At 47.3% G+C, this 25,705-nt stretch overlaps 2 protein-coding genes across 5 annotated transcripts in view; one reads left to right on the top strand and one right to left on the bottom strand.

Moving 5' to 3' along the window:
• Positions 1-230: 230 nt before the first annotated feature.
• Positions 231-5,369, bottom strand: NAIF1 (nuclear apoptosis inducing factor 1). The gene is made up of 2 exons (XM_066367064.1): positions 4,622-5,369; positions 231-2,591 (listed from the first exon to the last, which is right to left on the bottom strand). The coding sequence occupies exons 1-2, from the start codon at positions 5,130-5,132 to the stop codon at positions 2,119-2,121; spliced, it is 984 nt and encodes a 327-aa protein (XP_066223161.1). The 5' UTR covers positions 5,133-5,369; the 3' UTR covers positions 231-2,118.
• An 831-nt stretch (positions 5,370-6,200) lies between these two features.
• The window catches only part of SLC25A25 (solute carrier family 25 member 25), a 36,882-nt gene continuing 17,377 nt past the window's right edge, over positions 6,201-25,705 (top strand). Inside the window, exon 1 of one of the 4 annotated variants that reach the window (XM_066367061.1) lies at positions 6,201-6,541. In XM_066367061.1, coding sequence (XP_066223158.1) covers positions 6,290-6,541 — 252 coding nt within the window. In that variant the 5' untranslated portion in view covers positions 6,201-6,289. Of the gene's footprint in view, positions 6,542-25,077; positions 25,637-25,705 lie in introns of those variants that run through there. The other 3 variants (XM_066367058.1, XM_066367062.1, XM_066367059.1) reach the window with 3 other exon arrangements.

The following is a 25,705-nucleotide window of genomic DNA, read 5'->3' as shown; positions in this document are numbered from 1 at the left end:
ACTCCACGTAATGCTCATTCAGAGTCTGAAACACTGCCCTGCCCCGGGAATAGGAAGACGTTTTCTGTAAAGCGCCAAGAGCATAAATACTTTGGCTTTGTGGGCCAAAAGTCCCTGTCACAACTGCTTGACTCTTCTACTGTAGCACAGCAGCTGAAGGAATTAAATCAATGAAGGGGTGTGACTATGTTCCAATAATATTTTATTTACAAAGACAGGTAGGGGCCATATTTGAGCTGTGGGCCATACTGTACCAGCCGCTGCTTTCTGCAGTCTATATCTCTTCTATATATAACCAATAAAGACACAGACATGGGTATTAAAAAAAGTGACATTTCTTTAATTTAAAATTATGACCTGGAAAGAATCAGTCCGTTTAAGTGATCCAGGCTTCTTCCTTCCTCTTTACGCCCGATTAGAACAGACACAATATTGGCTCAGATTGCCAACTCCAGAGAAAAACCAAACCAAATTGAAAATCCTCAGGAAATCTTCAGTCTCTTCCGAGGAGTGGTGCCCAGATTGTGGCTGCCAGGGCTGGGCTGCTGCTTGCCAGCCATGCTGGGAAGAGCTCTTCTTCCACGGCCCAACCCCTCACAGGCGGGATTCCCCTCCACTGCTCTGCAGCCCGCCCTGCACACGTCCTCCACAGAGGGGCTGGTGACACGGGAATCACCTCCCAACTGTCTTTGGGGGCACCTTTCCATGACTGCAACCGTGCAGTGAGCAGATGCCCAGAAGGGCGGCACCTTCATTGTTTAGCTGAAAGCTAGCTGTCAGTCATGTGTGGTCAAGGTACCAGCAGCAAGATGGCAAACTTGGGAAACAAACTGAAAAGATGCAAGGATCTCAGCAGTTGATTCAATTTGTTTCTGAAAAATGGAACAGATGACATCTGGTAAACCCCCTGCAAACAGGAGACAGCCTCCGGACAGGAACAGGCAAGGCACCACCTCCTTCAGGACCCCGAGGTCTGCCTGGTCTCCTGCGGCACGCCCACCTCACACACTCAGGGCCAATCAGGCCTGCAGATTCACCCAGCCAGCCAATGGGGTTCTCACAGAACTCCAGGCTCTGAACAAAGTGCGAAGAGGTCCCAGGTTTTGATTCAGCGCAGGTCTTTTTTTGCAGTTTTGGAAATATGCAGTCAACAGAGCGGAAAGGAGGAAGAGTGTGGCCAGAGCCGCCCTCCGAGATCCTGGAGCCTTCCCGGGGGAGGGGGGCCGTGGGCAGAATAAATACAACTGGCTTGAAGCAAGCTTCTGGAAGGAGCCAACAGGCCACCACAAACCCACTACAGTGGGGCAACAAGTGTTCACACTGGTTTGTTTTCTCTAAAATTTATAGCACCCAAAACCTGATACTTGACCTGAGTCCAAAACAGTTGGAACAAACCACTAAGGGGCAACCTGGGGACACAGTGGAAGACCAGATGGTGGTGAAGCCATCCCCAGCACACACAGCACTCCTGAGCCTGGTGGGCCATGACCTAGGTGTATGGCAGAGGCGGTCCAGGGCACTCCTGAGGGCCCCTGCTGTGCACAGGGCGGGGAAGAGCTCGTGGTGGAGTTAAATAGAGTCCCCTGAGAACTGAGGTGCAGTGAGGAGAAAAGGGTGGGGTTTCTCCCAGGCCCAGTGACTCTGCCTTCCAAGGGAGGAAGAGGATATTGCTGTGCTCCTGCTGGCACCACTGACATAATCTTACTCAAAAGGATGGCACTGGGGGGCAGGGCATTTTAGCACAGAACCCTGTGGTATGATAATTCCTCAGCAAGAGCCATCCTTACCAGTGTCCTACACTGAGTCTGGGTCATGTCACAAGCCCTGGCTCATAAGGACACATGTCCTATTACTAGCGCCTGACCCCCAGCTAACCAGTCTTCAGGTTCTTAACAAGGCAGCTCGAGGGGCGGGGGTAAGACAGTTTGAGTCCCAGGACCCCAACAAGTACCTCTTCCCAGTCTCCTTTCTTTCTCAGAAATACTGGGCCCCCTAAATGTCTATTAAGGATGGAGCTGTCCATATGACTGACCCTAGCCAAAGGCCGGTCACAGAACCCACTTACAAAACCACATGGTGTCATCCAATCACAGCAGAAGGCTGGCTCGACCCCTGCCCTCACTGGATGATGCTGTCTGGCTGCCCATTCTGGGCCACCTGTCCAGGGTCAGAGGTGGGGGCAGGGCTGGGTGTGTTGCTCTGTAGGTAGCGGCGGAAATCTTTGATCATGGGCCGGAGGACTTGGATGAGCACGCTCAGGGCCGCCTGGGTGCCCTCCATGGCCTGAGCCTGGCGCTCCTGGGCACAGGCCTGCACCTCTTGCGAGCGGCGTATCATCTGTAGCAGGTCGTTCTGCTGCTCCAGGTGCTGGGCGATCTCCTTCACGTGCAGGTTAGTGACCCGCTGCTCCTGGATCAGCTTGGCCGAGTTGAGGGCGATGCGGCTCTTGAGTGCCTGTGGCTTTACTGAGGGGTCAGTGTGCTGGGCAATCATCTCCACAGGGGCCTCTGCTGGCAGGGCTGGGGGCTCCTCGGCTGTGCAGTACTCGACCACTCCCTCCTCCAGTGTGTGATAGGTGGTCTCTGTGGGGACTGTGGGAAGAGCAAAGGCAGTGTCAGGCCCCTTTCTAGAGAGAGTGAAGCTGGCCACGAAGGGTGGAGAGGAGGCCATTAGCCCTATTCTGGGGAGTTCAGGACTCCTCTGGCTCTATAGCTATTCACGTACCTAACTAAATCTAGAATCCAAGGGGTTGGGATTTTAATCTCTTTGGTAACCAAAGGGTCAGTCCCGTATCTGGCAAAAGCAAAGATGCTAATAATAATACTAGCAAAAAATTAGAGCAACTACTATGTGCTAAGCACTGTGCACTCATTAGCTCGACGAAATCTCATGACACCAAAAGGTAGGTCCTGTCATGTTCATTTTCAGAGACCAGGAAATAGACTCAGAAACATGGAGTGACTTGCCTAAGGTCACACAGCTTGTTCAGTAGGTGCAGGAAACAAACCCAGGTCTCCCCAATACCAGAGTCCATAGTGCTCAATACCCCCCCACACACACACACACTGGGATGCTTCTGGCTAATAATGGCAGGGCCGTATGCTCTCCATGATGCCAATCAATACACAACAGGCATCTTGGGTCAGACTCTGCATGAGCTGTCTGTAGCTACACTAGTCCTACCTCCTTTAGTGCCTTCTTGACTTCTACTCTCTCTCTCTCTCTCTCTCTCTCTCTCTCTTTTTGTATCTTTCTGAAGTGATAAGCTGGGAGGCAGAGAGACAGACTCCCGCATGTGCCCGACTGGGATCCACCCAGCATGCCTACCAGGGGGCGATGCTCGGCCCCTCTGGGGCATTGCTCCGCTGCAACCAGAGTCATTCTAGTGCCTGAGGCAGAGGCCATGGAGCTGCCCTCAGCGCCCAGGCCAACTTTGCTCCAATGGAGCCTTGGCTGTGGGAAGTGAAGAGAGATGGAGAGAAAGGAGAGGGGTAAGGGTGGAGAAGCAGATGGGTGCTTTCTACTCTCTATGGCCAGGCAGAAAAGGAGGTGTGAGTGGGCCAGCAAAAATACCCAATAAATGCCTCCTTGATCACCCGGGTCAATGGGATACCTAAAGGTCCTTCCTGTTCCAGAACAGCAATTGACTTAGGCCAGTGTTGGATCCCTTTCCCATCTCAATATCCTTGAGAAATATGACACTGTGGGCGACGGCACTCACATACACCCAATTCCCTAAAGCCCCACTGAGAATCACTGACTGGTACCATTTATAGCCCAGCACAACGAAGCAGTTAACAGATTCCAATGTAAACCCTTATCTGAACTAAAGTTCAATCCAAGCCTGTTTCATTGTTATTCACGGTTGAGAACCTTTGAAGGGATTCTGGGTGGGCTATTTGGGCCTCCGTCCGTAGGGTTAAAGCCAATCTTCTCTACCCTTCAATGCCAACATCAACTGTGTGTCCTCACTCTAACAAAGAAGCCCCCTTTCTCCTCTGAGTCTTAGGTTCTCCCAACTGACAGTGTAGTTACCCACATGTCTTATCTGTCCTATTAGACGACAACTGGCCTTTGTTGGCAATCCCAGTGCCAACCACAGGGTTTGGCATAGAATAAGTGTTAATGTTTGATAAGCGAATGAATGAGGAGATGAACACCAGGAACCCTGAGGTTCCTCAACTGTGCCTGATGAATGTTTGCCGCACTGAACACCTGGAATGTCTCTGTCCAGAATCCATGTCTTTGGGCCTTACCATTCTAATCTATTTACCCATTCAACAAATATATCCTGACTGCTTACTATGTACTGGGCCTGGTGATAAGTCCCATAGGGATATAAATGTGGTCTCTGTCTTCAAACACAGTTCAATCAAGGACATGAACAGTGGCAACACACAGTTGAGAGCAATCCAGCTCATCAGAAGTCCAGACCGTGCACTGAGGAAGTCCCAGAGAAAACAGGGTCACCTCTGTCTGGGGAGCTTTTGGAAGGGCTCATGGTCTTCCAAGACTCCTGTCTGACCTTTGACCCTTTACAGTTCACCTTCCCTAGGCTGCCCCATCTCTCACTGGCCCTTCCCATTTATGCATGTTGGACTGGGCAGGAAAGGTCACTCACTCTGCGTCAGGGTGACCGTGGCTGCGGCTGCAGTAGCCGTGGGTCCGAGGGCCACGGGGTGGATCTCTGTGGTACTGGGCAGGCTGATGATGGTGGCCTCGCCCAGCAGATTGCAGATGCGCTGTTGCATGGGGGTGAGCAGTACGGGGGCTACAGCTGGGCCCCCGCCGCTACTGCTACCACCTGTCCCTGGCCCACCAGCTCCATCTTCCTCAGTGGACCCTGGAGCCTCGCCACCCTCCACAGCTGCCCGGACCTGGGCAACTTTGCGGCGGACCTCAGTCTTGAGATCAGACCACTTCTTCTTGACCTCAGGCAGCTCCCTGCGGCAGGTGGCCACAGCGTTAACCCTTCTCAGAATGCCGTGCCAGGCCGCGCTCTTGGCAGCCAGAGGGACCCCGGCGTTGAAGTGGTTCACCAGCAGGTGCTTCTTCAATTCGAGCTCTTCCACGATGATCTCCACCTCTCGCTCAGAGAAGTTCATCTTTCTCTTCTTGGCTGGGACAGCCATGGCATCTCCCTAGCTCTCTTTTTAAAGAGAGTATAATCCTTTCAACTGTCCAGATCCTCTTCTCTTCTTCCTCAGCCTCGCCCCTCACCCACCCTCTTAACATGGAATAGGTCGGGCTTGCCCAAGGCCAAGTACCAGGCCTTTGGGAACCCCCCTCGTTACGCAAAGTACGTAGGGCCCAGCGCCGACCGGCCCAGCCGAGGCCAGCCAGCGGCGTAATGGCTTCCTGAATCTGCCTCTTCCGCCGGGTTGTGCGGAGATCCGCCCACTTCCCCTCTTCCCGCCTCCCAGTGCTTCTCCAGGAGAACCCGCCCTCCCGGTTGGTCGCGGCTTAGTGTCAGGTTGCTCACTGGTTGTCTTGCTCTGTCGCTCATATACAGAGCACGCCTACTTACTGGAACTGGCCTGACTATTGGTCTAAAGGTGTGTCTGTTGCTACAGAGCGCTCTGCCCAGAGTCTTCATTAACTTCCATTGGAAAATCATTGTTATTCAATCATCAGTATTACGACTATTAGGCTATTTAAATTAAGCTAGTTTATTGATGGTTTAGGGAATTAGACTTATCAAAACCCGGCCTCCTGAGGATCCCCCATGCTTTCCGCTTGAGCTGTTGGCCAATTCCACACACGAACGCAAACTGGTTTGAGCTGCAGCTCACAGTTACTCCTCACACAAATCCTATCTCCCACGGAAGACTACGATCTCTTCGTACACAACCTCTCCTATCCTTACGATTCTTAAGTCTAAACAGAATTACCCAATGGAAATTGGATACGGAGCTTTCCTTCTGCCAATCACATTGCTTCTGCCTATACCCGGCGTGATTTCCACTCTTCGTCCTGGCTCAGCCAATCCCCGTCCCCCTCAGTTTGAATCTGCCCCAGGCTGAGCCGGAATCGCCCCGCCCCTCCATTGATCCGCGTAGTCTAGGCGCCTATGCTGAGGCTCCGCTCCTCCGGAGGGGTAGTCTCGGCCTGTGACTGGTCCGCGGTGAGGATGGGGGCGTGGTCAGGGAGGCGGGGCGGAGGGGCGGGGCTCCCGGAAGCAGCCCCTCCCGCCAGTTTGCCGGCATCTCGGAGCCCGCGTTTGCCGTCTGAGGACCTCCGCGTGTCTTCCGCGTTCTCCTAGCTGCCCGGCGCCCCTGCCTCGCGCCCGATGGTGAGCAGTGTGTTGTGCCGCTGCGTGGCTTCCTCGCCGCCAGACGCCGCCGCCGCCGCCTCGTCCGCCTCGTCGCCCGCGTCTGTGGACCCGTGCGGCGGCACCGTCTGCGGGGGCCCGGACCACCGGCTGCGCCTCTGGACCCTTTTCCAGACGCTCGACGTCAACCGCGACGGCGGCCTGTGTGTCAACGACCTGGCGGTGGGGCTGCGACGCCTGGGACTGCACCGCACCGAGGGCGAGCTCCGGGTAAGCGGCTTGCAACGCCTGCGCGGGTGGGGCGGCGTCCCAGACTACGGGGGGGGGGGGTGTCCGGGTGACAGATCGGGACCTCTTGATGACAGGTCTGAACGGCCTGGCTTCTTGGGCAGCCCCTCAAAGCCTGTCAGGTCTGCTGGACGGTTGGGTGGGACCACCGAGTGACAGATGGGTACACCATTCATGCTCCGGTGGGAGTGGAGCTCCTTCTTGAACTCTGTGGGCGCTTAGGCCAGGGGGAACGGCTCTTCGTGGGCACAGGTGCGTACCCTCGGGACTTCTGGTGGACGGAAAGCCCCTTCCTGCTCCGGCTTTCCCCAGAATAGAAGGGCGAGTCTTAGAAGTCTGCCTTTCCTCACCTCCTGACCTCAAGGTTAAGCTGATACACCCCCTTACTGGTTCATCCACCCTCCTCCAGCGGCCTCCCTCCCTTCCCCTCTGGTTTCCATGCCAGCCCGTGGGCTCTGATCTGGTGCCTGTCAGAAGCATGTGGGAGTTGGAAAAGCTGGGAACTGGGGTTTTAGGCGGATCTGTGGTGGTGTGGGTGGTGAGGACTGACAGTTCTCCTGGTTTGGGCTCATCTCTGTTGATGTGCTTATCCAGAAGGTGGGATTTATGATCTCTTGCAGTTGGCAGGTCATGAAAGAATCGGAGGGAAAATACTTCCGAAAAGTGAAAGTGTCACACACCTTGGAGGGGACATTTTACTCTTGTTCAGGAGTGAGCTCTGGGAAGGGGGGATGGAGAATGGCCGTCTCCAGGCCTGCTAGCAGAAGTGCTGTCCTTACGGGATCCTCACACCGAGGCTGTTCCTTCTTCTCTAATGGTGTGTTTCTCCCTCCGACTTTGTAGCTGTAGCTTTCCTTTCCCAAGTATTTCATTTACTTGTGGAGCCTGATTTACAACCTGGAGGTGGACTACTAAGTACTTTACCTAGTAACCTTTTTCTCTTATGTACATAAAACAATTAGAGAATCTCACAGCCAAGTATGAAAAAAAAAGGTAAAATGTCAGAGAGTTAAGCCTGACCAGGCAGTGGTACAGTGGATGGAGCATCGAATTGGAATGTGGAGGACCCAGGTTTGAGACCCCGGGGTCACCAGCTTGAGCGTGAGCTCATCTGGTTTGAGCAAGGCTCACCAGCTTGAACCCAAGGTCACTGGCTCGAGCAAGGGGTCACTTGGTCTGCTGTAGCTCCCTGGTCAAAGCACATATGAGAAAGCAATCAATGAACAACTAAAGAACTTCAAGGAAGAATTGATGCTTCTCATCTCTCTCCGTTCCTGTCTGTCTGTCTCTATCTGTCCCTTTCTCTGACTCTGTCTCTGTCACACAAAAAAAAAAGATGTCAGAGAGTTAAATCAATTTTTTTGGTCAGGCAGTGTACATAATGTATTTTTAACTCATGTCCAAGATATCTTGGATTAACAGCCAGTGTATTTAACCTGCTTAGGATCTGCCTAGGAAGAAGACCGAGAGGAGCACTATGCAAGATAGAATCATTGGATTAAATCCAAGAGGTTGAGACAAGTTTTTGGGTTTTTTTTAAAGTTAAAGTTTTACACAAAATGGCAGTGTGAGTTACTTGGAAAGATAGTGTGGCTAGATTCAGAGGGTCTGTTGTGCCTTACGGGCGTAGGGAGGTGTGGGCCCAGGTTTACCTACCCGCTTGGCATATGCTTCCAGGCGCATGGAGTGCACCTGGCCGTGGGAGTGAATTTAATGTTTATGCTCTGCTTAGTGCCTCAACTAAAGTCACACTGTTCTTGCAATTCATGGCACATCTGATATTGATCTTAATCCATTTTGGGGGCAGTAAATTTCTAAGGGCAAATAAGGAGAAAGTGATCATTTTTCTTTTTAGAGTTGAAAGAAACCTTTTTGATTAACCAAAGGCTGCCTAGTGCCTTGGTCACGTTGGCTCTAAAATTTTTGTCTCTGTGACTGACCTAAGTTCTATGATATGAAACAATTCTTTTTTATTCTTTTGGTGTATGGATTTAGTATGGACTCAATTTCGACAACTTTCTCAGTTTTGAGTAAGTTAAATTATTATACAGCTTTGAGACTGGTAATCATGCATTTTATTCGTTTGTTACCTGTAGAGAAGTACAAGTCAGTCTTCTGGCGAATGGTTTAAGTATTCTAAGAGGGACGTTCTGCTTTGTTGTAAATAACTCGGCAACAGGAAGACAGCCTGCCTCATGAACCACTTCCTGTTGAAATAGTACCAGTATTAGTTACATACATAAAAAGCAGCATTGCAGTTTTGCAGAACTAGCAAAGCCAAAAGAGATTCAGGGGCCCCTTGGCTAGAAAGGGGTCATCTGTCATGGGAACAGGTGTTGAAAAATACGACATCAAACTTTGGCAGCTTCTTCATATGACCCTTAGGACCAGTCTGAAATGCTAGGGCTTGCTCAGGAAATAGCTGGGAGTGCTTATCAGTGGGTGATGGGTGAACCCAAGCCATGTGACTATCAGTTTCTTGCTAATTTACAACAGGTTGGGTCAAGTTTTCTTTAGAAATAAACCTACAATTTTTGGCATCTGCCTTTTTTTTTTCTTTTCCCCAGAAGAATTTAGGACAGTCGAGGAAAAATTACTTAATGTGGAAGTGGGCAGAAAAACTGGTGGCAGCCAGCCAGGGAAATTTTCTTTGGAAAGGACATGGGAGCGAGAAGCATGTTCTGTGACAAGAGAAAGGAAGGGTTTTTTAAAGAAAGAAAAAAAAATGACGACAGCGGTAGTGACTTTGGGAAATGAGGCTTCAGCTGGAGCTAATTATAGCATTGCCTATTTAAGGCATTTTCATGTGACCAAACAAAATCTTTGTCTTAAAACAAATTTAAAACATAGGTTATAATTCAGGCAGCCAATTAGAGGAAGAACCCAAGATGTAAATTGTTTTCCCTTTAGCTGAAGTTTGTGAGGTTCACCTAAGGGACTGGTGTTTAATGCAAGTGAGAATTCTAGAAAGTGTTGTGGTTTGCTGATTTAGAGACTTATATATACACCAGCTAGTTTAAGCCTCACACGTAGTAACTTTGTGAAATAGGCAAGTTAGTGATTTCACCTCATTTTACAGAGGAAGGAACAGAGGTTCAAAAACACCATAAAATAGCCTCAAAACTCACTTGACCACTGAGGAATTAGGCCTCAGAATGAACTGGAACCAACTTCTGATTTGTGCTCCACTCTGCTTTAACTATACTAGTTGTTTCTGAGGGGCACGAAGAAGCCATGAGGGAGAACTTGAGAAAGATGAGAAGAGATCCATTTAGAACCACATCTGTTTTTCTCAAAATAGGTGTCAAGATTATACAGATTATCCTGTCAAAGAATGAGAATCCACCCTGCCCTAATTCTCTCCTTGACATGAGGCAATCTCTGTTGACTTGAAATAATTGAATGGACGATCGTTAAGTCAAGTTGGTATTACTTAATCAGACAATACTGTTAAACTCTTACCTTTTAAATGTGTGGCCATTTGCGGGGGAGCTGGCCTTAGATAATACAGTCAATGTTAAAAAAGAGCTTTTTCATTGAAAAGACATAGACATCATTTAGTACAATATAATGACCCATTAGAAAAAGAAAAATGTTATTAGCAGCTTAGATTAAGTTCATATATATTAAACCGATTGTGTTATACTGTTGCAAAATTGGTTTCTAGCTTGAAGTAATTATCATGAAGGTATGATTTTTGAAAAAGAAAGATTTAAAAAAATTAGTTGCTATTTGGCAAGGTGGGGTCAAGTCCCCTGATCCTAAGACCAGGTGAAAAATAAGACTATAACCTGAGTAGGCCTGATCAGGAGCTTCGGTTGGATGAATTCCTTTAATGTTGAAAGAGCCCTTCATTGTTGAAGTTTCACAGAAACCACAGAGGAATGGGAGAAATATTTTGCTGGTGTCATTTCTAGTCCAGCTGAGTACAGCCGCAGGTTGAATTCAGTGAGCAGAGGTATACTTACAGAGGGCTAGTGTCATTAAGTCGTGGCAGGCTTTTCATCTTAACCATTTCTTCTTATACTGATGTGAATTTGGTAGAACCAAAGAATTTGGTCTGGGGAGGATCACTGGTCCTCATGGGCCAGTCTCCTACCCAGTGTGGGGAGCATTCCTCCTGCGGCATCCTTTACAGGTGACCAGGCAGCCCATTCCCTTGTGGACTTAGTTGGGGTCACTGTGAGTACTTTCTATGTCAGACTGAAGTCTGTCTGCTTGTATCTGCTTCCATTTGCCCCAAATTTACCTTCAGGAGCAGTACACAAAAGTGTTCTAAGGGCCCTGTAAGTATCTGAAGACTCAACTTCCTATGGTCTGTGCTGCTATAGAAACAGTGGGTTGCACCTGGCCTGTGGTGGCGCAGTGGATGAAGTGTCAACCTGGAACGCTGAGGTTGCCAGTTCGAAACCTAGGGCTTACCTGGTCAAGGCACATAAGAGAGTTGATGTTTCATGCTCCTCCCCCCCCCCTTCTCCCCTCTCTAAAATGAATAAATCTTAAAAAAAAAAAAAAAAGAAAGAAACAATGAGTTTCATCATAATAAGCTATTCACACCTTTCACAGTCCGTCATCTGAGGCTGTGTACCAGGTATTGTAATTAATGAAGAGAACATACCTTCCTTGGAAACATTACACTAAGCGAAAGAAGCCAGTCACAAAAGACCATATGTCATATGATCCATTTATATGAAATTCCAGGATAGGGAAAGCCGGAAACCGAAACTAGATTAGTGGGGCGGGAGGAGAATGGAGAGAGAGGAAGGTGGGTGATAACTAAAGGGTTTGGGGGTTTGTTTGTTTTTTGAGCCAATGAAAATGTTCTAAATTGGCGATAGTTGCACATATCCCAGGAGGGAAATTGCTTCTGCCTCTCTTATGCTCCAGGCCACAGGGCTGCAACCTGACTTCTCCCTTGCCACTGTGCTAGCTGGAGTCACAGTGGGTGTCTGCAGCCATTGTCCCTGTCCTGCCCCCCATCCTGCCTTTTCTACTCATTCTAGTACACCCACCTTCAGATAGCCCAGTGTGTGGATATTTCAGGCCTGTTTCTGTCTTGAGCGCAAGGGATCCTTGCTGAATTCTAGTTGTCTGACTAGTAAGTTTAACAGGAGAAATGATGAAGTCTTCTGGCTCCACCATGATGCTGATTTCACCCCCAAAACTGTTTTTAAGGTGGTTTTTTTAATTGATTAATTTGAGAGAGAGAGGAAGGGGTGGGGAGAGAAATACTGATTCCACTTACTTATGCATTCATTGGCTGATTCTTGTATGTGCCCTGACTGGAGATTGAACCCACAACCTTGGCATATTGGGACAAGGCTCTAACCAGCTAAGCTACCTGGCCAGCTGAGCATTTTAAGACCCCTGATGGGGCTCAGGAAGCAATGACTGAAATGATAGGTACGTTCTTCCTAACGATGGGATATGGAAGACTCAACACAATATCTAAAAGAAAGGTTTTGTTGTCTTGAAGATGCACCTTCCTTTGAAGTAAATAAATGAATAACAAAGGTAGGACTTGAGGAGCTTCTTATCTGCTTTCATTTCTTGGCATGGCTTTCCTGGAAGCTTGACTTTCCCAGGGTCAGAGGCGACACTGGAGATGGCGGCTGTTCTGTCCCTGCTGTTGCTTTGTGAAGCTTTCGCATTCCATCAGACTCTGAAACACAAAGAACACCCACCACTGACCCCATGTGAGACAGCTCTCAAAAGCCACAGAAATGCGGGGGGGGGGGGGGGGGGGGTGTGTGTGACGCAGAGAGAAGGTAGTTTATTTTAAAAATGATTTTAGAGAGAGATAAAAGGAGGGTGGGAGCGGGAAGCATTAACTCCTTTACCAGGCAAGCCCAGGGTTTCAAACTGGCGACCTTAGCATTCCAGGTCAGTGCTTTATCCACTGCACCACCACAGGTCGGGCTAGAGAAGGTACTGTAGTTTAGATCAAGTGTAAGTGCAAACTGTTAAATCCTTGTCTGTAGGTCTGACACAATTGAAGAGTCCTGTTGGGGGAAACCAGCCAGCTAAGGTGCTCGCCTTCGTCAGCCTGTTGGCCTTTTCCCCATCTCACATGTAGAGTGCTGCTATCACCTTAGGTTAATGCCTTTAGACTGAGTTTCAACTATAGAATGTTAGAACTGGAAAAGTTTTCAGTGTTCAGTCCACATTTTGTAGCAAGTGTGATAGTGTCTGGTAAGTCGTTTTATAGAAAAGTGCCTTTTCTGAATTGTAGGAGCTGGCTTGGTTAACCCTTTGAGTGGTACAAACGTTCGTGTACATCCTCGTGCCTCCTGACCATCCAGAGTATGATCGTACAAAAATTTTTATTTTAAAAATGTATAAGGCGCCCTGGCCGGTTGGCTCAGCGGTAGAGCGTCGGCCTAGCGTGCGGAGGACCCGGGTTCGATTCCCGGCCAGGGCACATAGGAGAAGCGCCCATTTGCTTCTCCACCCCTCCGCCGCGCTTTCCTCTCTGTCTCTCTCTTCCCCTCCCGCAGCCAAGGCTCCATTGGAGCAAAGATGGCCCGGGCGCTGGGGATGGCTCTGTGGCCTCTGCCTCAGGCGCTAGAGTGGCTCTGGTCGCAATATGGCGACGCCCAGGATGGGCAGAGCATCGCCCCCTGGGGGGCAGAGCACCGCCCCTGGTGGGTGTGCCGGGTGGATCCCGGTCGGGCGCATGCGGGAGTCTGTCTGACTGTCTCTCCCTGTTTCCAGCTTCAGAAAAATGAAAAAAAAAAAAAAAAAATGTATAAGGCAACATTAAAAAAAGGCAAATGTATGTTCTTCTTGTTTCCATAAATTGGTTATCAAACAAACACGATTTTAAGTTAATAAAACTGTAACTGGAACTAATTTCATTTTTTGAAAAATAAAAACAACTCACTCCCTGGGGTCAGTATGAAAACAACTCACTACTCAAAGGGTGTTAAAGCAGTTCCTCTCACACAGTCCTCCCGCCGAGGAGGCAGCTGTTGGGCCTTCACACCCGTCCCAGCCTGGCTCTCTGTTCTCCTGGGTGCCAGCACGCGAGCTGTGTTTGCACTCTCGCAGAGGATCTCAGTTTTCTGAAGGAGAATCATATTCTCATAAGAGCAGAAAAAGAAGAGAAATTGTGCTGTTTGTTTTTCTCTCTTTCTTTTTTTTATAAGCAAAAGTTTATTTAAATAGTCACAGGTAGAAGTGAGGCATCGAAGAAATGGGTTCAGGAAACAAGTGACAGAGGCAAAAGAGGGGTCCTTGGAGCTCAGGAGAGACAGCAGTAAAGGTAATAGGCCTGCGGTGGGTTGGCGGTGGGGACCGGAGAGGGGAGAGGCTGGGCACGCTCCCAGCAGGAGAGCACTTTGCTGGGTTTCTAGGTGGTCTCTTCTCGCTTCTGCAGAACTTTAATTTACATGTTACATCTCAAAAGCCTACACCTAGCCCAACTAAAATTAGCTTAGTTTTGTACCCTTCTAACTTTATTTTAGGTAAAAGAAAAAGACGTCTTTGTTAGTAGGCATTGACCTTGAACTTGGGACCTCGATGGGGACTGGCTTTCACCACGAGTAAAGCCATCCAAGAGACTGTTTTCTCTATAATAGACTTCTCTTTCTCTTCCACATTCATAAGGCGTTTTCAGGGAGTTTTGTCAAAACTAGAATTTCCGGTTTTAATTCCTAACTCTGAATAAGGGGAATTTCATCTTTTTTATTTTTTATTTTTTTAACAATTTTTATTTATTTATTCATTTTAGAGAGGAGAGAGAGAGAAAGGAGAGAGAGACAGGGGGGAGGAGCTGGAAGCATCAACTCCCATATGTGCCTTGACCAGGCAAGCCCAGGGTTTTGAACTGGCGACCTCAGCATTTCCAGGTCGACGCTTTATCCACTGCGCCACCACAGGTCAGGCCTCATCTTTTTTATTAGGGCAGCTGTCATCTTTGATGCCTTGGTTTCATTTGTGCCAAATGAGGTGCATCCTTGGCTCCTCGTTGTCTAATTGTGGGCTGTTCAATAGTCCTGCCTTGAGCATCCTGAAACCCGGCTGCCACTGGGCCACGCAGGGCGTAGCACCTAAGCTACGTGATTTATGTCAGAGGAGAGCAGCAGGCACCTGCTGCAGCTGCACCTTTGAACTAATAAATCGCTACCGCATACCAATGTGTGTATAAAAGGTCCTTCATGTGCTTGCAACTAGACTGTCCTGAAAGAACTTAGAAAACAGGGACCTCCTTGAACATACTCAAGTTGACATATATAAATTTTTGTCCTAAGTTTAACAGCTGCAGAGATATATATATACAGTAATTACTGGCATATTGAATATCTGCTTTAAATGTTTTTGTTTTTTCTTTCAGTTTTGGTTCTGCTTCTGGTTTTGCTCAAAAGCTTAGTTTTGCAGATTTGAGTTACTCTATTTATGGAACATGCCCTCCTTGTAATCTAATTGGCCCGGCCAGTTTTCACTTTCAAATCAAATCATTCTGGCTTTCTGTCAGGTAAAATCTGGCCTCATTTCTCAATTTAAAAAATAATTTGTTGAGAGTCATCTTTCTGATAACATGGTTTTGGAAAATAATATTCCAAGATAGATAGGTAGAAAGGAGTTAAACTGGTAGACAGGAGACAGGGAGCACTGCCCTGGAGTGAGTCATGGGAGAGCTTTCTGCCTGTTTTATAAGATTCTGTGTCATGCTCTAGGGACACTTACCCCTGGGCAGTTGGTTCATCAGGGTAATTTGGAATGGGTTCCCGCTGGGCACCCATTCCACTAGAACCTGTTGTTTACTCTGAAAAGAATGGAAGATCCCGTGACTCACTTTTATTCAGCAAGTCTTTTATTTTCTAGATTCTTAGAAGAATGGGTTACTTCTGCAGGTGACTAGCCTCTTACTACCCAGTTGCTGTTGATATTTATAAACTCACAAGAGGGTTGTGCTTGCCCGCCCTGTCATCGGATATGGGTGGTCCCTCAAACCCAGAAAAGCTAAGCATGGTAGGGTTGTCTTATAGTAGTAGTTGTGTGTAATCCAGAAGAAATTAATGTTCTACCAGATACTGCTGGTTTAGGTGATGCTGCTGTGTAAGGAAAGAGATACACTGTATTACCCATGAGGAAATCAAAGCTCCAAGAAAAGGGGCTTTTATTATTTTTATTTTTTTTTACAGAGACAGAGAGAGAGAGTCAGAGAGAGGGATAGATAGGGACAGAGAGACAGGAATGGAGAGAGATGACAAGCATCAATCATCAGTTTTTCGTTGTGACACCTTAGTTCATTGATTGTTCTCTCATATGTGCCTTGACCGTGGGCCTTCAGCAGACCGAGGAACCCCTTGCTCGAGCCAGCAACCTTGGGTCCAAGCCGGTGAGCTTTTGCTCAAACCAGATGAGCCCGAGCTCAAGCTGGCGACCTCGAGGTCTCGAACCTGGGTCCTCAGCATCCCAGTCTGATGCTCTATCCATTGCGCCACCGCCTGGTCAGGCTAGTTACTTATTTCTTAAAGAGATTTAAAGAAAACACTCCTTTGCATTTACCCCTACAGTTACCATTTCCGGTGCTCTCTGTTCCTTCCTATACATCCAGGTTTTCATGGCTGCATTTTAATTGTATGTTTAACATATTTTGTGAAGCAAATTTGCTGTGATAAATTCTCCCAGTTTTCATATATCTGAATTTTGCCCCTCTTTTTGGAAGGTATTTGTCCAGGTTTAGAATTCTAGGTTAATAGTTTCTGATGGGAAGTCCCCTGTCATTCTCTTTGTTCCTCTCTATGTAATGAGTATTTTTTTTCTCTAGCTACTTTTAAGATACTTTTTTAATTACTGGCTTTCATAAATTTAATTGTGGTGTGCCTGAGTGTAGGTTTGTTTTTTCCGTTTTTTAGTGTGTTTTTTTTTATGCTTGGTGTTTGTTGAGCTTCTTGGATTTGTGGATTTGTAGTTCTCAATAAATTTTTGGGAAAACTCTCGTCTTTCTACTTAAAATAGTTTTTCGGTCCCCGCCTTTACGGACTCCAGTTATGTGTATATTAGCCTGTTAGCAGTTTTCCTACAGCTCACTGATGCTCTGCTCATTTTTTGGTTTTGTTTTTTCCCCTGTATTTCATTTTGGAAAGGATCTGTTGCTATGTGTTCAAGTTCATCAGGCTTGTTGTAGAATCTGCTGTTAAAATCATCCTGTGTATTTTTTCATCCCAGACATTGTAGCTTTCATCTGGAGTATTTGCAGTGTCTCTATAACATGCTTGATCTTTCCACTAGCTTCTTGAGCATATGGAATACAGTTACGACTTTTAATATACTTGTGTACTAATTCTATCAATATGCCGTTTCGGTCAGTTTCCATTGATTTCTGTCCTCATTAAGGGTTATCTTTTTCTGCTTCTTTGCATTTCTGTTAATTTTTTTATTGGATCTTATCTTTTTTTGTACCTGCATGTATTAGTTCATATAATGTTCTTCAGCTTTATTCTGGGATGCAGGTAAGGTATTTGGAAACAGTTTGAGCCTTTTAGGGCTTTTTAAAAGTTTTGTTAGTGGGGCAAGAATAGCTTTTTGTGTAGGGCTAGTGTTGCCTCACACAAGTATCTTTCTTGAACCTTCCTCTATTGTGAGGTTTCCACTCCGGCCGGTGGGAACAGGAACTATTCTTTGTGCAGTGATGCCTTTGGATGGTCCTCTTCTCACCCTCATGCAGTTTCCTCACACGCATGTGCTATGGCTGTAGAGCAGGGGTCCCCAAACTACGGCCTGCAGGCCGCATGCAGCCCCTGCTGCACTTCCGGAAGGGACACCTCTTTCATTGGTGGTCAGTGAGAGGAGCACAGTTCCCATTGAAATACTGGTCAGTTTGTTGATTTAAATTTACTTGTTCTTTATTTTAAATATTGTATTTGTTCCCATTTTGTTTTTTTACTTTAAAATAAGGTATGTGCAGTGTGCATAGGAATTTGTTCATAGTTTTTTTATAGTCCGGCCCTCCAACGGTCTGAGGGACAGTGAACTGGCCCCCTGTGTAAAAAGTTTGGGGACCCCTGCTGTAGAAGGCCCTGAGCAGATCTGAGAACTTGCTCTCTGTGCCTCCCTGCACTCCCTTCAACATGGGGAGACTGCTAGGTTCTGCCTCAGAACCCACCCTCTACACCAGGGGTCTCAAACTCAACTCAGCATGTGTGCCGCAGAGCAAGATCACAGCCATTAGGCGGGCCGCACTAGGTCTACAAAAGGCAACTGTTACGCAACACTTTTCTCACTGCAGTTGAAAACAAAAAAAAATCAGTACAACAAGCACAATCGTACATGCAGTTTACTCAGTGTCACAAAACGACCAGAAACTGTAGTTCGCATCACAACTGCTGTTAACTAAGCTAATATCTAGCTAGGATGCTAGAGAAATGAAAAATACAAGTAGGCCCCTAGGCTTACTTAATTTTATCCAAAATATTTTGAACTTCGTGGATTAGTCTGCGGGCTGCACAAAATTGTTCGGCAGGCCGCGAGTTTGAGACCCCTGCTCTACACTGTTGCCTGGAAACCCCAGCCAGGAAGCAGAGGCAGTTGTGGGCTTACCTCATTTGTATAGCTCTCCAGGAGTCACTGTCCTTTGTCACCTGAAGTCCAGTGTTTTGAAAATTATTGTTTCATATATTTTGTCTGGACACTTAATTGTTATTGGCAGGAAGGTGAATTGGTTTCTGTAACTCCATCTTGGCTGCAACCCTCTGAATTCACAACTCAGTTCTCTGGTATGTATTGATAGGATTCCATTAAATCAAAAGCCAGTAACCAACTAAATATGGGCTTTCTCTTATGTTTGTAGATGGGGGCCTAAGACATCACTGTCTCCTCCATTTCACCAGACTTCCAGTGCATTAAAACAAGGTTCAGCCCTGGCCGGTTGGCTCAGTGGTAGAACGTCAGCCTGGCGTGCCGGAGTCCCGGGTTCGATTCCCACCAGGGCACATAGGAGAAGCGCCCATCTGCTTCTCCACCCCTCCCCCTCTCCTTCCTCTCTGTCTCTCTCTTCCCCTCCCACAGCCAAGGCTCCATTGGAGCAAAGATGGCCCAGGCGCTGAGGATGGCTCTGTGGCCTCTGCCTCAGGCGCTAGGATGGCTCTGGATGCAACAGAGCAAAGCCCCAGATGGGCAGAGCATCGCCCCCTGGTGGGCATGCCGGGTGGATCCCGGTCAGGCACATGCGGGAGTCTGTGTGACTGCCTCCCGTTTCCAGCTTCGGAAAAATGCAAAAAAAAAAAAAAGATTCATTTTCATGAAAGGATTTCTTGTTTGGTTAGGATTTTCGCTGTGGGCGGGGGTCTTGTTAGTATTGTTAAACAAAATTCAACCAAGTGAATTTGGAGATTTAATTAGCTTTATTAATAGTGATTCATGAATTGAGCATTGGCCCATCTAGCAACTAGAAGTTCCATAGGGGGATGTTTTTGTAGGATATGGAATGTTTTTGTAGGATGACGGGTGAGACCAGGGAGCTGTTAACAAAAAAGAAAGGATTATTTTGGACCTGGACATCATCTTAGAGGGCTGAGTGGCAAAGGTTTTATCATGCGTATTGTCTCTTGCCATTTTTTTCTGTGGGGGCACTTGACAGAATACCTTACTAGTGCTTGATCAGAGAATTTCAGACTGGTTGACTAAGATTATGTTTGTGGGAGAGGTTTAAACTGCAGTTAGATTAAGTATTAAATCTAGGTTTGGTATCATGGGCTTTTAGCACAAGTTCTGTGGGTTTTTTGGTTTTGTTTTTTTTTTAGATAACGCAAGAGAGAGATGAGAAGCATTAACTCGTAGTTGTGACACTTTTGTTTACTAATTTCTTCTCATATGAGCCTTGACTGGGGGTGCTCCAGCCAAGCAAGTGTCCCCTTGCTCAAGCCAGTGACCTTGGGCTCCATCTGGCAAGCTCAGGGTTTCGAACCTGGGACCTCAGTGTCCCAGGTTGATGCTCTGTCCACTGCGCCCCCACTGGGCAGGCAGTTTTCTTTAACATATTGAAACTACTTATTTAAATGCTAAGGGGCCCCTCTCTATGACTAAGCTTCCTGATCCCACTGGCTCCTTGGAGCCAGTGACCTAAGTACACCGAAACACTTTTAAATTGAAGGGCGAGAAAACCTTCAAAGATTACCAGATTAGCCTGGCCTGTGCTGCTGCAGTGGATGAAGCGTGGACCTGCAGTACTGAGGTCGCCGGTTCATGGCCCTCCTGGGCTTGCCTGGTCAAGGCACATACCCGCTCCTCCCTTATGACCTTTCTCTCTCTCCCCTCTCTAAATTCAATAAATAAAATTATATATATAAAAAGATTGCCAGGTTAAGGACAGACTATAAATAAAAGCTAATTGGGACAGTGCCTGATTTAAAAACAAAGGAAACAAGCCTGACCTGTGGTGATGCAGTGGCTAAAGCAGTGACCTGGAATGCTGGGTCATCAGTTCGAAACCCTGGACTCGCCTGATCAAGGCACATACTAGAAGCAACTACAATGAGTTGATGCTTCCCTCTCTTCCCCGTTCTCCCCCCCTCTTTCTAAGATCAATAAATAAAATTCTTTAAAAACAAAGGAAACAAAACAACTGAGTTGCATGAATTCTCATTTTCTAGATAATGATAATAAAATAGCTAATAGTTATGAAAGAACATCCAAACCTGTAGAAAAGTTGTTTTATTTTTTTTAAGGTTTTCTTCCCTACCCCCCCCCTTTTTTTTTAATGTTTATTATATTGATTTTATTTATTTATTTTTTTTTCTGTATTTTTCTGAAGCTGGAAACGGGGAGAGACAGACAGACTCCCGCATGCGCCCGACGGGGATCCACCCGGCACGCCCACCAGGGGCGACGCTCTGCCCACCAGGGGGCGATGCTCTGCCCCTCCAGGATGTCGCTCTGCCGTGCCCAGAGCCACTCTAGCGCCTGGGGCAGAGACCAAGGAGCCATCCCCAGCGCCCAGGCCATCCTCGCTCCAATGGAGCCCGGGCTGCGGGAGGGGAAGAGAGAGACAGAGAGGAAAGAGGGGGGAGGGTGGAGAAGCAAATGGGCGCTTCTCCTATGTGCCCCGGCCGGGAATCAAACCCAGGTCCCCCGCACGCCAGGCTGACGCTCTACCGCTGAGCCAACCGGCTAGGGCCTATTATATTGATTTTAGAGGGAGAGGAAAGAGATAGACAGGAACATCGTCTGTTCCTGTATGTGCCCTGCTGTAGAAAACTTTTGGAAGAGTTTAATTGAGCCAAATTTTTGAAGACATGCCTAGAAGCGAGATCACAACAGATTGAGAAAATGCCCTGGAGAATTGCGACTTTTCAGCTTATTTTAAATACTAGACTCAAAGGTTAAGACTTAAAGAGGGTTGCATGAAAAACTTTGGGGGTAGATAAGGAGGCGGGAGAAAGCAAAGCAGGGAAATCCCTAGGATTGAGTAAAATACAAAATGGAGAAACACATACTGCTTTTACATTGGTGGATACAGGCTAATCATTAACATTTATGGTGCACAGAGATGGTATGCGGGCCAAAGATAACAATGAGGGGTTGTGGGTTTGGGGCTCTGGTGCCAGTGGTTGTGCCTCCAAGGCGTCTAGGAAAGAAAATTACTCTGACATTTCAAAGGTATGTTATCCTAGATCAGCGGTCAGTCGGGAACCTATGGCTCACGAGCCAGATGTGGCTCTTTTGATGGCTGCATCTGGCTTGCAGACAAATCTTTAATTAAAAAAAAAAAAGTTAAAAGTAAAGTCATGGTGCACTTTTGACCGGTCACAAGAAAGCAACAAAAGACGCTAGAAATGTGAAATCTGCACCAAATAAAAGGAAAACCCTCCCAGTTTCTGTAGGATGATGTGGCAGCATGTGTGCATGCGCAGATGATGACTTAACACTGTGTATACAGCGGAGCAGCCCACGGCCATGCCAGTGGAGATGTGGACAGTACAGAGGAAAGTTCAGTGTGTTCTGTGGCTCACTAAATTTGTATCCGTGACCAAAGTGCAACGTGAATATCGGCGCGTTTATAACGGAGCACCACCACATAGGAATAACATTACTTGGTGGGATAAGCAGTTGAAGGAAACCGGCAGTTTGGTGGAGAAACCCCTTCTGGTAGGCCATCAGTCAGTGACGAGTCTGTAGAGGATATCCGGGATAGCTACCTAAGGAGCCCTAAAAAATCTGTGTGTGAGCCCACATCGAACTGCACTGAATAGGTATGAAACTGGGAGGGTTTTCCTTTTATTTGGTGCAGATTTCACATTTCTATCGTCTCTTGTTGCTTTCCTGTGACCGGTCAAAAATGCACCATGACTTTACGGACACACTGTATAAAACATTCTCATGTATTACAATCCGTTCGTTTTCTACCGCTCATGTTCATGGTTGTGGGTGGCTGGAGCCAATCACAGCTGTCCTCTGGGACAACACCAAGTTTTTATTGAATAATGTGTAAGGTACACGGGTCGTTGTATGGCTCTCACAGAATTACATTTTAAAATATGTGGTGTTCATGGCTCTCTCAGTCAAAAAGGTTCCTGACCCCTGTCCTAGATGCATAAGAACAGTGGACAGGGCTCACTTAAGCTTAAGTTTGATCTTTGCTAGGGAAGCTATAGGCCTGGGATTTGACTGCCCGCCGTGGCACACCCAGTTAGGAATTTTTGTGTTCAGATAATTTGTGTGGTTACTTTTGGTCGCTGAGATTGTCAGGTTTATTACATAGCCCTTTTTTTGATCACAGTTATTGAGTGTTCTCTGTACAGTTCGAAGAGCTTTACATATCTAATTTAATCTTTAACCAGCTCTGTGAAGTAACAATATGGTTTTGTTACTATTCCCATTTTACATATAAGGATGTTAAAGCACAGAGAGGTTGAAATAACTTGACCAAGATCGCACAGCTAGTAAGTCATGGCCAGGACTTGAACCTGGGGTCTGTCTCCAAAGACTATACATTTAATCAATATACAAAACTGCTTCTAGATAAGGTCATTCTTAGCTTGGCCATCTTGCTTTCTCTTCTTGTGTTTCTTTATTTAAATAATTGTATGTATGTATGTATGTATACCTGGCCATGCATGCTCATGATTTGGTTTCATACAATTTGAGGATGTTCAATAAAAATAAATCTCCCATCTGCCTTTCTCCACTCAGACCCTCAAGTTCCTTCCCTGAAGAGTGTTAACTTAAAAATAAAAGGCCATAGTGAGACGCAACAAGCATTTATTTGAGATCCAAAAGAACAGATATTCAGGAAGCACTGATTCAGGCAGAAACCCAAATAGTGATCCGATTAGGAGGTAAAAGCAAAGGGTATTTATGACAAAGGGAAGGAGCGTAATTACATGAATAGAAGGAAGAAATTTCTTTTTCTTTTTTTTTTTAATTTTTTTTTTTTTTCCCCTGAAGCTGGAAACGGGGAGAGACAGTCAGACTCCCGCATGCGCCCGACCGGGATCCACCCAGCACGCCCACCAGGGGCGACGCTTTGCCCACCAGGGGGTGATGCTCTGCCTCTCCAGGGCGTTGCTCTGTGACCAGAGCCACTCTAGCACCTGGGGCAGAGGCCAAGGAGTCATCCCCAGCGCCCGGGCCATCTTTGCTCCAATGGAGCCTTTGCTGCGGGAGGGGAAGAGAGAGACAGAGAGGAAGGAGGGAGGGGGGTGGAGAAGCAAATAGGCGCTTCTCCTATGTGCCCTGGCTGGGAATCGAACCCGGGTCCCCCGCATGCCAGGCTGACGCTCTACCGCTGAGCCACCCGGCCAGGGCTAATTTTTCTGAAGTTGTAAACGGGGAGGCATTCAGACAGACTCCTGCATGCGCCCGACCGGGATCCACCCGGCATGCCCACCAGGGGGCGATACTCTGCCCATCTGGGGCGTTGCTCCGTTGCAATGAGAGCCATTCTAGCGCCTGAGGCAGAGGCCATGGAGCCATCCTCAGCGCCTGGGACAACTTTTTGCTTCAATGGAGCCTTGGCTGCAGGAGGGGGAGAGACAGAGAGGAAGGAGAGGGGGAGGGGTGGAGAAGCAGATGGGCGCTTCTCCTGTGTGCCCTGGCCACGAATCGAACCCGGGACTTCTGCACGCCAGGCCGACGCTCTACCACTGAGCCAACTGGCCAGGGCTAGAAGGAAGGAATTTCTATGGGAACTTCTGTACCTGCAGATAAACTTACATGCTAATTCTAAAGATTTCTTTCATTTCCAGTCTGGTAATTATAGCAAGTGGTTGTTTGGAGTATAGTATTGCTTTAGGCCCAGTCCAAAGGTTAATTTGCCCAGTTTTAACATTCCAAAGGTTTGAGAAATACAGCCTGCAAGACATTTCTTCTGGGACAGCAGCTGTGCCTCCATTTTGAGGAGGCTCCACTTATATTAGTTTTTACAAAGTAGGTATAGAGCTGCCTTATTCTTATGAACAGCTGCATAGGCTCCCATTATATGGATGTGCCATAATTTATGTAACCACTCCCTTTTTAGAGGACTTATAGTTGTTTCCAAACTTGTGCTATTTTAAACAAGGTTGCAAAAAATATTTATATTTGACCACATATACTATATGTGTCACACATATCATATATATGTACATGTAACTTCTCAATACTTGCCAATATAGCTACAAGATAAAGTGCTTAAAGCGGAATTGCTATGTCAAAGGGCTTGTGCTTTTGAAATGTTGGTAGCTATGACTAAACTGGTCTTCAGAGGTGGTACTGATGTACGTGCTCATAGCATTATATGAGGATGTACGGTCCCTTATACTCTTCCCAACACAGTTAAACTTTCTTCATGTGTGTTTTTAAAATATTGGTTGTGAACACTGTCTCAAAGGGCCACCTTTATGAAGTATGGCAGTAGTTGGTCCCTACATTTGTGTGCTAATAATTTAAGAAATACATGAGCAAAAATTAATTGCCTTGTGTTTACTTGGTTCAGTCTGTAGATTTAATCTGTTCCTGATTCCGGGTGCTAAGGCTAGAAAGATCTGTTACTTACTTGGTCTCGGCCCCCAAGCAGCTCACCATGTGCAGAGAGACACAGAAAAAGAAGTAGTTATGATATGGAGTGCGTGTGTTACACGTGGTTGGAGAGAATGGGATCACAGGACAAGGAAAAGTGTTGCTAGGTGTCTTGGGAAGTGTTGCCAGGACTCTTGATCATGTAAAACTTGGTGGTGAATGTCATCCCAGAAACAACCCAGGCAGAGAGGAGGAGGTTGAGCCCCTGCGGTTGAGCCAGCACAGGGTGCGTTAGGTGAGCCGGCAAGCCCATCTGGAAGTTGCCATCAGCACCTCCCTGCAGAAGTGCTGGGCTGCAGGCAGGCAGGCAGGCAATTGGCCGTCTGTGATTGGAGGGACGTTGCTGGTTGGGATAATGAACTTGGTAGTGTCGGCAGAGGTGATTGGCCGCGCCCTGCTGCAGTGAGAATGCAGACTGGATGCTCGGGTCTTCCCTTGTGTGATGATCATTAGTTGAGCGAGGACAGTTGAATAATTGGGAGCTTGAAGTTGCTTCTGCCTCCGGGAGAGGTCTGTTGGGCTTACTGCTCTTTTCTTTTTTTTTAAAAAAGCCCGACATTTGATAACCGTTTACTTGCAGAAGTGAGTTTTTATTGAAGAAGCTCCAGCTGCTCCCTGCTCGTTGCCAGCTGCCTGGCGGGGCTCTGAGAGTAAGCTATTTCTCAGGCCAGGCACGGCAGCAGTGCTAGCAAATTTGAAAGTGCAGGAAACAGCCACTGCATGCAGAGCCTTCAGCCTTACAGCTCCCCAGGCTAGTCTTCCCAGCAGCTGTGTAGCCAGTGACCCTTGGTATTGTGGTCACATTCCTCCTCAAAAGTGACCAGTCACCGGCAGCGACGTTGGGAGAAAGCCGTGATGTTGCAGATGCTGTGGCATTTTCTCTCTAGCTTTTTCCCCAGCGCTGGGTGCCAGAGCTCCAGAGAGGGGAGCGATAACGAAGTCAGAGGCACCCCAGCTCCCGCTCGGGGAGACCAGATGTCAAGCTTTTTGGGGAAACAGGACGGCAGGGCTGAGGCTACGGAAAAGAGACCCACCATTTTGCTGGTGGTCGGACCTGCAGAGCAGTTTCCTAAGGTAATGGCAACCTCACAGGACCTCTTAGTTTAGGGACTGGTCTAGGAACATTTTCCTGGAAAAAAACTG

The sequence above is a fragment of the Saccopteryx leptura genome, chromosome 2 (assembly GCF_036850995.1).
Source record: "Saccopteryx leptura isolate mSacLep1 chromosome 2, mSacLep1_pri_phased_curated, whole genome shotgun sequence".
Taxonomy (NCBI): Eukaryota; Metazoa; Chordata; class Mammalia; order Chiroptera; family Emballonuridae; genus Saccopteryx; species Saccopteryx leptura.
This window is presented reverse-complemented; position numbering and strand designations above follow the sequence as displayed.

Bases quoted from the DNA above. Each gene is read 5' to 3' on its own strand.
- NAIF1 (XM_066367064.1), bottom strand. From the start codon at position 5,132: ATGGCTGTCCCAGCCAAGAAGAGAAAGATGAACTTCTCTGAGCGAGAG. The intron at 2,592-4,621 runs GTGAGTGACCTT...CTCTTCCCACAG, and splicing joins CACGGTCACCCTGACGCAGA to TCCCCACAGAGACCACCTAT.